Here is a 13,280-nt window from a genome sequence, read left to right as displayed (position 1 = left end):
ACAATACCTCCCTCCCAGGATTATTGTGATGTTCTGAGATAATATCTGCAAAGTGCTTAGTCCAGTGCCTGGCACAAAGAGTCTCCTATGTGGTAGACAAGAAGAAAAACAAGCTCCTAATAGGGGTGAGGAGGAAAGGGTTAACTAGATTATCCAACCTCCCTACCCCCAACAGGGAATGATCTTGGCTTTATGTGGCCAGAGGTCAAGGAGACAGTGTACCTTAATGGGAAGAGCCCTGGATGATTGAGAGTAAGAACATTCAAGTCTTATCACCATCTGGGTGATTGAAATAAGTCTTATATCACAGAAATCAGATCATTTCATGGCATAACATTTTAAAATCTTTTACAACAACAAAGTCAATGTAACTAGTAGCATTACATCATCACAAAATTTGCAGAATGGAGAGCACCTTGGTGGACTCCAATCTGAACAATACATGGAGGAATCTCCACTACCACAAATCAAACAAGTGGTTACCTAGTTTTTGCTTAAAGGCTTCCTTCCAAGAAGAGAATCATGCTGTTAGAGTTCAAATGGATCGGAATCACTTCATAAACTGAGCCTAAATATGCCTTTTAACAATTCTTACTCACAGCTCCTGGTTCTGCCCTTTGCCATCAAGCAGAACAGAACTAATCACTTCTCCATCTGACAAATACTTGAAGCCAGCTTCAGTCCCTCACTGAGCCCTTTCTTCTGTAGGCTAAACACACCCAACTTCTTCAGACATGGACACAAGGTCTTCCACTGTCCTGGCTGCCCTCCTTGGGACACTCCAGCTTATCAATACCCCCTTTAAACTGTGGTACTCAAAACTGAACACAATATCTAAATGAGGTCTGATGAAGGCAAAGTCCTATGAGGCTATCTCCTCCCTCTCCCTGGAAGCTCTGACCCTCCTAATTCAGACCGCTGGCAGCTATATCCCAGTGCTGACACTGATTGGATTTACAGGTCCTTTCAGAACAATTGCTGTCTATCCATACCCTCCCCATCTTATATTTCTGAAACTGATTTCCTATACCCAAGTATATGACTTTGCATTCCTTCTCAGCTGTGTGTCAAATTTGCAGATGATGTCTTAAGAGGTAGATGCAAGAAAGATAAGGAAAAAGTAGTTGGCAAGGCAAGGCAAGGCAATGTCAGGAAGAAAAAGTGATATTAGTGGAACAGACTGATAGAGTAGATTGGTGGATGGAGAAAACGGTTGATTCAGATAGGAAAAGAGGAACTGAACTGAAGGGGAGGCAGTAAGTTTGAGTGAGTTTGTAAAGTTATCAGGTTGTGATAGAAGGCTACAAGGAAAATTTTAATGAAGAGCTTAGAGTTGAAGTGTTGTTCATGCCTAAAAATAGTTTCAAGACTAAGATAAGAAGAAAAACTGTTTGGGAAAGGACTCCTACATCAAATATGTCTGATAGAGATTTGGTAAACAAGACATTCTGGAGTTTGGTACAGAGGCATGAGAAAAAGAGTCATTTCCCATTTAGTAAAAACATATGGGGGGGCAGCTGGGTAGCTTAGTGGAGTGAGAGTCAGGCCTAGAGACAGGAGGTCCTAGGTTCAAACCCAGCCTCAGCCACTTCCCAGCTGTGTGACCCTGGGCAAGTCACTTGACCCCCATTGCCCACCCTTACCACTCTTCCACCTATGAGACAATACACCGAAGTACAAGGGTTTAAAAAAAAATCCTAAAAAAAAAAAAAAAACATATGAAGAAGGGGGCAGCTAGGTGGCTCGGTGGATTGAGAGCCGGGTCTAGAGACAAGAGGTCTTAAGTTCAGATTTGGCCTTAGAATAACTGTGATCCTGGACAAGTCACTTAATCCCACCTAAGTAAGTGACAGAGCTCTTACCACTCTTCTGCCTTGGAACCAATGTATAGTATTGCTTCTAAGATGGAATATAAGGATTCTTTAAAGCATATGAAGAGTTTAAAAAAGAAAAGGAATGCAAACTATTAACAACTACAAGAAAAATACTCCAAATCACTAATAAGGAATGTAATTTAAAATAATTCTAAGGGTTACTCTCATACTCAGAAAAAGATATAAAAAATAGAAGTGGGGGCAGGGGCAGCTAAGTAGTTCAGTGGATTGAGAGCCAGGCCCAGAGACCAGAGGTCCTGGGTTCAAATCTGAGCTCAGACACTTCCTAGCTATGTGACCCTGAGCAAGTCACTTAACCCCCATTGCCTAGCCCTTACCGCTCTTCTGTCTTAGAATCAATGCATAGTATTGATTCTAAGACAGAAGGTAAGGATTTTTTAAAGTATTAGGCTATGGAAAAATAGGCATATGATTTCATTGTTAGTGGAGCTGTGAATTGGTTCAATCATTCTGGAAACCAAATTGGAACTATACTGGAAAAGTTACTAAATTAATTTTACCTTTTCACAGTGATCCTATTATAAGGAATCTACTTCATGGGGGTGTATATATACAGGGAAAGAAAATATTCCTAATTTATGGTAGCAAAAACTTGGAAACAGACAGTTAAACAAATCATGGACATTAATATAATGTCATATGATTTCTCTGTAAGAAATGAGAGATTCAGAAGAACTCAGGAAAGCTTTCATGAAGGAACAACCAAGAGAACAGACACAATGATCCCAGTGATGTAAATGAACTAATTAAAAGACATCAGAACTCAAATCAATGCAACGACTTCTCCTGATTCAGGAAAAAACATACCCCTCTCTTCACAGAGATGTGGTGGCTGGCAGTTATGGTCAGAAGAATATGCCATCAGGCATAGAACCTCAGTTAGTAGAGGGAAGAGACAGCAATAATCTTTTTTTTTTTCTTAAATCAATAAAACATTTAAAAACTAAGTCTTAAAATGTCTCGGAGTCTCTTTCCCCCCATATGTAAAGTAACCAGGGCTGTTATAGGGGATATTTAATGTCTCATCCAGTTCTAAAGTCTAGGATGTGCAATTTTCTGGGCCTATAGGGTGATCAGAACCTCGGACAGCACCCAGGGCCCCTACACCGGACTCAGTAGCTAGTGGTGCCTCTACTCAGTTTGGATCTGCTGGCCAAATATTTACCTTTCTCCATTGTCCTATACCCAAGAAAAGGCTGTTTTCATGAGCTTGACTTTCCTAGGAATGGGAAACAAATGGGAACAGACATCCTTTTAACTGTAGAATGTGTCCCAGTGGTTATCCTCCTTTCACCCTCGACCTTCATTTCTATCTTCTGTTTTGTTTTGTTTTTGTAGTCTGAAGGAGGGTGGAGTGGTGGCCTCACATATATTCTATCCTCCTGGGGGTCTGACTTGGTGGTGTGTTTCTGCTAACATCCTGAACCTGGATTTGTCTAGGTTTGTCCTTGCTGAAGGGAGGACTCAATGGCAGATAGAGGTTTTCCAACATAATCATGAATTCCCATTAATCAGCATCTTTGTCCTTTCTCACAGACCTTTGCAAGGGTATTCCATCTCCAATTCGACTGTCAGTTCCATGAGGCAAGAGATGTCTGTTACTTGCCCCAGTGGAACAAGGCCTGGGCTCAGGAAAGCCCTTATTCATTCATTCATTCATTCATTCATTCATTCATTCATTTTTTTAATTTTTACATTTAAAACTTTATTTTATTGATTAAGAAAAATTTTCCATGGCTCCATGATTCACATTCTTTCCCTTCCCTCCTCCATCCTCCTCCTATAGCCCACACACAATTCCACTGGGTTTTACATGTGTCATTGATCAAGACCTATTTCCATATTATTGATATTTGCACTAGGCCCTACTGATTCCCAAACTTTTTTGGCCTACCGCCCCCTTTCCAGAAAAAATATGACTTAGCGCCCCCTGTCACATACTATCACCGCCCCTTACAGTTATTCACTGCCCCCAAATGCACCCGTGGCCATCACCGCCTCCCTGGATCGCTGCAGCACCCAGCAGGGGGCGGTGGCATCCACTTTGGGAATCTAGGAATCATTTAGAGTCTACATCCCCAATCACATCCCCATCAACCCATGTGATCAAGGAGCTGTTTTTCTTCTGCGTTTCTGCTCCCACAATTCTTTCTCATAAGTCCCTCAGAATTATCCTGGGTCATTTATTGCTGCTAATAGAGAAGTCCATTAAGTTCGATTGTGCCACAGTGTATCCGTCTCTGTGTACAATGTTCTGGTTCTGCTCCTTCACTCTGCATCAATTCCTGGAGGTTGTTCCAGATCACATGGAATTCCTCCAGTTCATTATTCCTTTGAGCACAATAGTATTCCATCACCAACAGATACCACAATTTGTTCAGCCATTCCCCAATCGAAGGATATCCCCTCATTTTCCAATTTTTTGCCACCACAATGAGCGTGGCTTTAAGTATTTTTGTACAAGTATTTTTCCTAATTATCTCTTTGGGGTACAAACCAAGCAGTGCTATGGCTAGATCAAAGGGCAGGTAATCTTTTAAAGCCCTTTGGGCATAGTTCCGAATTGTCCTCCAGAATGGTTGGATCAGTTCACAACTCCACCAGCAATGCATTAGTGTCTCTGTTTTGCCACATCCCCTCCAGCATTCATTACTCTCCCCTACTTTCATTTTAGCCAATCTGCTAGGTGTGAGGTGATACCTCAGAGTTGTTTTGATTTGCATTTCTCTAATTATTAGAGATTTAGAACACTTTCTTATGTGCTTATTGATAGTTCTGATTTCTTTATCTGAAAATTGCCTATTCATGTCCCTCGCCCATTTATCGATTGGGGAATGGCAGAAAGCCCTTTTCCAAAAGCCTCATTTCTCAAATATATAAAGAACTAAATCAAATTTACAAGAATACAAATCATTCCCCAGTTGACAAATGGTCAAAGGATAGGAATAGGTTTTCAGAAGAAGAAATCAAAGCTATCAATAATCATATGAAAAACACATTCTAACTCCCTTTTGATTAAAGAAATGCAAATTAAAACAACTCTGTGGTATCACCTCACACCTAGCAGATTGGCCAATATGACCATAAAGGTTGGAGGGGATGTGACAAAACAGAGACACTAATGCATTGCTGGTGGAGTTGTCAATTGATCCAACCATTCTGGGGGGCGATTGGGAATTATACCCAAAGGGCTATAAAACAATGCACACCCTTTGATCCAGCCCTACCAATACGGGGTCTGTGTCCCAGAGAAATTAAAAATAATAATAAAACAAAAAGGGAAAGGTCCTACTTGTTCAAAAATATGAATAGCTGCCCTATTTGGTGGCAAAGAATTGCAAATGAAAGGGATGTCCATCAACTGGGGAATGGCTGAACAAATTGCGGTGATGTGATGGTGCTGTAAGGAATGAGGAAGAGGATGATGTCAGAAAGAGCTGGGAAGACCTTCATGGCCTGATGCGGAATGAGGGAAACGTTGTACGCAGCAGCAGCAGCAGCAGCAGCAGCAGCAATGTTGTGGAAGGATCAGCGGTGGCACCCTGAGCTGGCAGCAGCCGCGCCATGATCCGGGCCAGAGAAAGAAGTGCTGGAGGCGGAATGCGGCTGGAAGCAGATGCTTTTTCAGCCTTGGGGTCTGGGCTGTACGAGATCGCTCACGAAAGCGAACAACGTGGAGAAATGGCTTTGTGTAAGGCAGACCCAATCCTGGCCAGCACCAGGAGGGGGGAGGGGAGGGAGGGAGGGAAGTTCGAAACGTGGTACCTGTCATTGGTAAAAATAAAAATACGTTTAAAAATGAAAAACCCTGAGCGTCTCTCGCGCTCTAGACTCTCTCCGACACCAGCACCGGTACTCACGGCTTTTAAGCGCCAAGGAGGAGCCCCGAGTGCGAGATCTGCCAAATCTCTCACCCTCGTCTAACTGGCCACATCAGGGCAGTGACGCCCGCTGGCTGCTCCGAGGCCGCCGTGTCACAGCCGAGTTCGGGGTCTCTATTAAGTGCTGAATAAATGACTGTTGGGGCTTTTTTCATTCACTCGTTCGCTCCGAGGACCCAGGCGGGCAGTCCCTCGCCTTAAAGCCCTCTGAAAAAAGACCCGCCTACTGCGTGCCGGGCCCAGAGGACGGAGAGGTCCGAGATCTTCCCTTCAGAGAACGCGCAGCCTCCGGGGAGAATCTAACGGGATGGGTCAAGGCCCCAAAGCTGTTGGAGGCTTTGGGCAGGGAAAGCAGCCGATCAGTGGGGAGTGCGGAGGGAGGGAGGGAGCGGGGCGAGCGGGGCATGTTTCGTTACCAGGAAGACAATCCATCTTCCCTGTTGCTTTTCAAATAAAGGAGGCTCCCAAACGGGGCTAGTTTGTCCGTCAGCTCTTGAAAGCAATAAGGCGGTCACAAGACTCCCGGAGGCCATGCTGACCCTTCCCAAACTCTCCCAGGCTGCCGCAGCCTCGCCTCCTCCTCCTCCTCATTTTGTGGCGGGCCGATTAATCCCTCCCGGCGTGTAAGGCCGGGGTCTCGGGGCACCGAGTGCACCCGGGAGCCGGGGCAGCTGCGGTCTCCGAAGAATTCCTCCAGCCCGGGGAATCAAAAGCGGCTCACAATAGAGTCATCAGCATGTTTTCCCTCTGAAAGCCCCCCATTTCCTATTTAGAAAACACATAACTAGGACCCCCCTCGGCCATTCCCAGAGGCTCCCCTTTTAGCTATTTGTGCCGGCCATTATGTGCTTAGAAGTCCGCGTTCGCGTGATTCTATTGGTGGCCAGACAACCATTGAGGCTTAAAAAAGTGTCTATTGCACACTCGTTAAAAAGGAAAAGAAGGGCCCCTTCCCCGTCTCCCCCCTGCCGCTTTCCCTCAGACCAGGCTTCCAGGCCCATTTGTTTGCCGGGGAGGATTTTAGCGCTCGGGGCCCTCGGCACAGAAGGGGATTCTGGGCGTTTTCATTTGCCTGGTTTCTATCCTGAAAGAATGTCCGGGAGGCGGGGAAAGCGCTCCCCGCGGCCCCGGGACTTGAAAGTGCTCCCGAAGCGGGAGTGCCCCGGGGCCATCCCGGGCTGGAGAAAAAGCCATTTAGCCCAGGCTGCGGGGAGGGAGGCAGGCAGGGGCTCCTCCGCGCCCAGCAGCCAGAGGAGGGGCGTTCAGCCTGGGGCCCGGGCGGGAGGCGGCCTCCGTTCAGGATCAGCGCCTGGCGTGGGAAAGCAACGGGCCCAGCCCAGGCACCGGCTCTCTGCCCGCTACCAGGCCGAGCCGCGGCAGGCAGGCAGGCAGGCATGGAGGGCGGACGGGATTTAGTCCCGTCTCGGGCACGGAAGGGCCCAGTTCGGCTCTCAGCTGGTTCTGCTTCGGCCGGGCCGGGCCCAGAGGCCTCCTCGGCTTCGCTTTCTTTATCCACAAGGCCTGGAAAGGCACTTCCAGATCTGGAGCTTGGAATGCTGGAATGCCCATTGCCCAAGCTGGGACTGGAAACCCCGTTCTGAGGCCCCTGAAGCTGGAGCTGTCCCGGCCCCGGGGGTTCTAAAAGCCTCCCCGATGTATGTAGAGGCCTCTTGGCCCAGGCCTGTGGAGCCCACCAGGTGGCAGGGGCTAGGGTGGAGGAAGGCTTAACCTTCCGGCCCCATCATTCCCAACCGGCAACAACGAAGAGGAGCTCGGGGCTTCCGTCTGCACCCCCCTCCGGGAGAGGAGAGGTGGGGGCTGGGCAGAACCCCCAGGAGTGTAAGGAGAAGGGGCAAGAAACAACAGAAAGCTTTATTTTCAGATGACAAGTCTATGGTGCTACTTAAATAGATGGCAAATCTAAGGCAAAAACGGCCTAACGGACCGTGTGCCTGACATCTGGGGGCACACCGGGCCCACCCACGAGCATCCAGCTCTGTTCTCCTCAGATTGTACACCTTCTTGGCTTTGAACTAGTCAGATATTCTTCAGATCCTCGTCACATCATGTCCTGCAGTAATGTCACATCCCAGGAAGCCAGGAGCCAAGAGTCAGGCGGTAGGATTATTCACTAAGTGACGGGGAGAAAAGAAATCCTATGAGCACCAATGACTCGGACCCTTTTCTAAAAGCAAACCTTCTCAATTAAAAAACTCCAAGAAAGCTTCATCCCTACTGACCATGACTGCACTTCTTCCTTGACAGGGTTGTTTTGAGGAAACTGTCCCCCTAAATATTCACAGTGACGGAAACAGATTGTGTCCCTTGACTGGGGAATGGCTGAATCAACTAGGGAATGTGGTTAAAATAACATTTCTATAAATAAACAGGATTCAGAGAAACTTGGGATGATTTGCATGAACAGATGCAGAGACGTGAAGAGAAAAATCTATACCCTAATTAACATAAGTAAACCCACAAAATGGTCAGATTGGTAGAGTGACCAATTGTGAGGCCGCCAGACTTTGGCAGAGGATGGACTCCAAGCGAGGAGGAGGGCACACCCTGTGGGTGTGTGGGGAAGGGGGGGGGCTGCTTCACTGTGGTTCTTTGTTCTAAGGGAGGGCCCTGTGGGGTGGGGAAGTTACCAGAAAAGCCGGCAACTCACACACTCAAGAAGCAGCAGCATCGATAAAACGTGGCCGGAAAAAAGTAAAACAAATTTCTATAAAATTGGAGTGAATTTTTTTTTCTCTGAAAGTGGCAGTGTTACTTTCAGCGTTTAATAAAATCTGGATTGCATTCATTCCATTTGATGGTCAACCTTCTCTTCACTAGATTTGGGTTGGTGCTGATGTGGGCATTTCTTCCATCCATGCCCTGTCCTCCTAGCAACCCTCTCTAGACAGGAGGACTACCCCAAACTGGGGAATCTCCTCAATCATTTGATGCTCTCTGGTGCAGTCAAGCCTCAAGACCAGGATCTGAGACGTTTTGGTTTGCAGGCTACATCCATTACCCACCAAATCCCTGCTTTTCAGCATTGAACAAAGACAAATGTTTGAATTGATTTAAAAGGCCACTTTTAGACTCTCTGGGAAACGGCCTGTTATGGTGGAGGAAGGTGGGCTGCAGAACTCCCTCCACTCCTCCCAGTGGCCTTCCTTCCTTCCTTCCTCTGTGCACTGATGGAGTCCAATCTAGGGGGGCTCCATGTCTGGTCACCTTCAGAGGGCTTCCCCCCTGCTGCAGGGGCTGGGAGACTTTCCTCTGGCTTGCTTACCCACCAGAAGCTTTTCTTGTGGATCTCAGAGTAAGCTTCCTATCTTGTTGTTTAACTTCTAGACCCATTTTCTTCAACAAGGCTGTATCTGCCAGGCCGCGGTTTTCCATCTTTGCAATTAGTTCTTGGTTTCTCTTATTCTGCTCGGTCAGATTTCGAATGGCATACACTGCCCACTGATTCAGAACTGGCCAACAGAGTTAAGGAATGGACCACCACCATATATCCCCCATCACATGAACCCCAGTTAGACATGAGTGCACGGGGAAGGCTACTCAGGAGGCCCTCCAGCTTCAGAGAGAATTTATGATCAGGTGGGTTCCTGCTCTATTGCTCTAACACTTCCATCTTCCCTTTCGATCCTTCACTCCCCAGAGGGCAGGGACTGTTTGATTGATGCACACACTAAATGTCTGTCAAATCCACCCTCAGACACTTAGTAACTGTGTGACTCTGGCCAAGTCACTGAACTGCCTGCCTTAGTCTCATCTGAAAAGTGGGATTATAACACCATCTACCTCCCAGGGTTGTTGTGAGGATCAACTGAGATAAGATAGGTAAAGTGCCCAATACAGTGCCGGGCACATGATGATGATTTATATACACATATATAAATAATATTTTCCATATACATACATATAGTATTTCCCATGCACACACACACACACACACACACACACACACACACACACACACACACACACACACACAGGGGAATCCAGACTGGCTGGAGCATTAAAGGAAGGGTTCTCTCCACTTGCTCCAGAACACTGAATGAAGTTCTCTCCACTCCTCTAGACTAAGGGAGGTTCTTCCCATTTCATATAAAAGCCTGGATGAGCCAACAGTAACCTGGTGTATGACAAAGGACAAAATGCCTTAGCATCTCCCTTAGCTTCAATGTCCTGGTCTGTAAAATGGGGCTAACTGTGCACTGCCTATCTCCCATCCAAAGAAGTTAATGTTATTTTGGGGAGGCTGCTAGAGAGGTCAGTTCTAAGCTAGTCCCAAGTCTACAACTTAGTCATGACAAAAAGAGAAAACCTGGTTAGGAATTGAAGGTGTGGTCAGACCTCGCACAAATGGAGAGAAGGACTACTAAGGCTGGAGGTGGGAACATTTCTCCTTTTCTAAACTGGTCTTCAAGAGACAGTGTGGACATGCTTGGAAATCAGGCCAATCCAGGGGTCCAGTCATTCTGCTTGCAGGAATGCCTTTCTCTCACCCCTCCATGACTTGACACCTAGGCATGAGGGGCCAGGTCTGATTTTCACAGATACAAGTTTTTGCCCCTTTTACCCACAACCCATTTCCAGGAAGTATCCAGGCTGATAAGATGCTTTGCCTCCCAGCAGCTCCTCCTTTTGGGGTGACCATCTTAGCCACAGGAGCCCAGATTCTGGGTCTCCAGGATGGTTGTTGTCATTTTGAAAGGTCACTAGTCTTTCTTGGTGATTCCTTCCAAGACATTTTAAATTCAGAAGGGAGAAGGAAATGGCAGGCTGAGCTGCTCGGGCTGCCACTCATCAGGGCCCTCGCCAAGAACCTCCAGAGAGCCATGTGCAGACCCTGCAAGCCCCCTGGGGTCACAGAGAAGAGCAAGTCCCAGTCAATATTCACTCAGCACCCTTGTTCCTTCCCTTTCTAGAGACAGGGAGAAAGAAAGGAGAAAGGGAGAAAATGAAACATCTCCAGTCTACCAAGGGAGAAGGGCTGTGCTGTTCTGAGGTTGCCATGGTGACAACAAACAGGACAGCCGCTCAGCCCCAAGCCAGCCAGCGCCACAGGAGCTGCCTCCTTGTCCAGCTCCAATGCAGGGGGGTGCAAGGGAAGTTAGGCAGCAAAGATGCCAGGGCACTGAGGCCCTTATATGCCCGAGAGGCAGAGAGTGGAAGTGGATAATCAATTCAACCTTTCTCCACAGCTGTTCTGTTCGTCTCTATTTCTCGCCTACGTATTTTGGACATGTTTCAACAACCCCCTCTTCTTACTTTTTGTTTTCTTTCTTTTAAAAATTATTTCAGTAGGAGGCAGCTGGGTGGTTCAGTGGATTGAGAGCCAGGCCTAGAGATGGGAGGTCCTGGGTTCAAATCTGGCCTCAGATACTTCCTACCTGGGTGACCCTGGACAAGTCACTTCAACCCCACTGCCTAGCACTTACTGTTCTTCTGCCTTGGAACCAATATACAATATTGACTCTAAGACGTAAGGTAAAGGTTTTAAAACAATAAAATAAAAATCATTCCAGTAGATCTCTCACTATGTATGCCCTCCCTCCCTAGCTCTTCTTGCCTCCAAACTGGGAGGATGCAAAGCCACACTATCCTCCTGGATGCGCCCAGGAGCACCATTGCCTATTTTGGTGATATCCAAGAGTGTCCCATCTCACTCGACTCCTCTGCTGGGGGGTGGAGGGGTGGGAAGCAGAGTTCAGCTAGAATTGTGGTAAATCAGTATGTTGATCGATGTGATTTGTCTTTGATTCTATGTAGACATGCTCTTGTGGTTCTGCTCACTCCGCCCTGCCTTGATTTACCCAGGCCTTCCAAGTTTCTCTCAAACAATGCCTTTCAGTATTTCTTATGCTATGAAAAAAATCCCAATATACACCTACTATTCCACCCATTTATTCAGCCGTTCATGGCTGAAAGGTCTGGGCAGGTCACCAGAGGAGGGTGCACAGTCGGGTAAAAAGGTCAGCACAAAGCCTTAGAATGCGTTGAGGCTGGGGATAGACACTAAGAACCATGAAAGAATTGGGGATTTTTTTTCGAGCCATATTCAGGAAAGGAAGAAGCACAGATAAAGGAATGGGACCACCATCTGGAGTGAATGGGGGCTAACGCTACTCAAGACTGACTTACCTTCTGCTTACCCTGCTAATGAGAGTGAGCTTTGCCTCGGACCAAACTAATGAACCAGGAGAGAATGCCCCAGTTAAGGGAGGAGAGAGGGAGTCCCTAGTGGCGGTGGGACCATAACCCTCTGGGCCAAGCCACAGGAGCACGGGGCTGGGGCAGAGACGGACCACCGGGGGGAGGGGTAGCACGATGATCTCACCAAGGAGGCATGGTTAGGCAGACAGGAGAACCACAGATGGTCCATTGGTAAGGAAGTCAAAGAGCGTCAGGAAGAATAAGCAGGTAGCAACCCTGGGAAGTCCAGGGCTCAGAAGCTAGACCATAGAGTATGGGAGGGGAGGGGGAGAAACGGCAGCCACTGCCAGCAGGGGCCCACTGGGGGAGTCCAATGGAGACCTGATAAATTCTGCATTAGTGCTGAGTGTTCTATCCATGTTGCAGTTAAGTTGGCCTCTTTGCTGGACTAGATGAGGAGTTCTTAACCTGCAGTTCGAGAATGTTCAGAGCTAAACTTCACTAGAATAGCTTTTCTTTATAACTCTCTGTATTTCATTCTAAGCACTTAAAAATCTTATCCTGAGAAGAGGCTCAAAAGCAGGGGTCCCACAAAGGGCCACAGTCAAAGCCTTTCCAGTGTGGCAGAACCTTCAAGGACTTCCTGGGTACCTTGGAGCTGCCTATCAGCACAGGCCTCATCCCCTGCCGCATGAGGACCCTGCAGAGCCTGAGGGCGGCAGCTCTCCTGGTCCCCCCAGGTTCAGCATCTCCAGCATGGCAGGGTTTCTGGGCTCCTCTGCTCGGGACATACTCCCCTCTGTCAGGGTCCTTCCTGACACGTGCCCTCCTGAGGAAGGCAGAGCCTAAGATGAGAGGCCAGGATGCAATTGTTCAGACACCATCATAACAGCTTCACTCCATGGAGAATTCTTCTGAGTTTCTCCAAACCACATCAAGCCCATCCAGTTACATAATCCTGAGTTGTTTAGCAGCAGTTGTTCCTGATCTGTCTTGGTTTGGCTGCTGCTTGGGAGCCAAGTATACACACCTGGCTTCCCCTTAAGACAATTAGCCCACATGATACAACTGTTTGTCTAACAGCTGACGACCTGGGGAAAGTTCAGAGTCTTCTCCAAAGGAGAGTCCGGAGGCCTAGAACAGGGCTCCTTTGGACTCTCCATCATGGCTGCCCCAGATCTGGGCCGTGTCCAGGGGCCAAACTTGAGCCCTTTGCCCAATCCTGCCTGGAGGAGCCACCTGAAGAACATCACTAGGTCCACATTTCAATCCCCATTCTCAGGGGAAAACCCCAATATTGTAGTTAAATGGAAGGATGGTTCCCTGAAAAGGTTCCCTCAGTTAC

General features: G+C 47.6%; 1 protein-coding gene across 1 annotated transcript in view; it reads right to left on the bottom strand.

The window, feature by feature from the left end:
• Positions 1-9,055: 9,055 nt before the first annotated feature.
• ATXN10 (ataxin 10) overlaps positions 9,056-13,280 on the bottom strand; it is a 72,419-nt gene continuing 68,194 nt past the window's right edge. The window contains exon 11 of the mRNA XM_044677785.1: positions 9,056-9,246. Coding sequence (XP_044533720.1) covers positions 9,056-9,246 — 191 coding nt within the window. The remainder of the gene's footprint in view (positions 9,247-13,280) is intronic.

Source organism: Gracilinanus agilis, chromosome 5 (genome assembly GCF_016433145.1).
Source record: "Gracilinanus agilis isolate LMUSP501 chromosome 5, AgileGrace, whole genome shotgun sequence".
NCBI classification, from domain to species: Eukaryota; Metazoa; Chordata; class Mammalia; order Didelphimorphia; family Didelphidae; genus Gracilinanus; species Gracilinanus agilis.
This window is presented reverse-complemented; position numbering and strand designations above follow the sequence as displayed.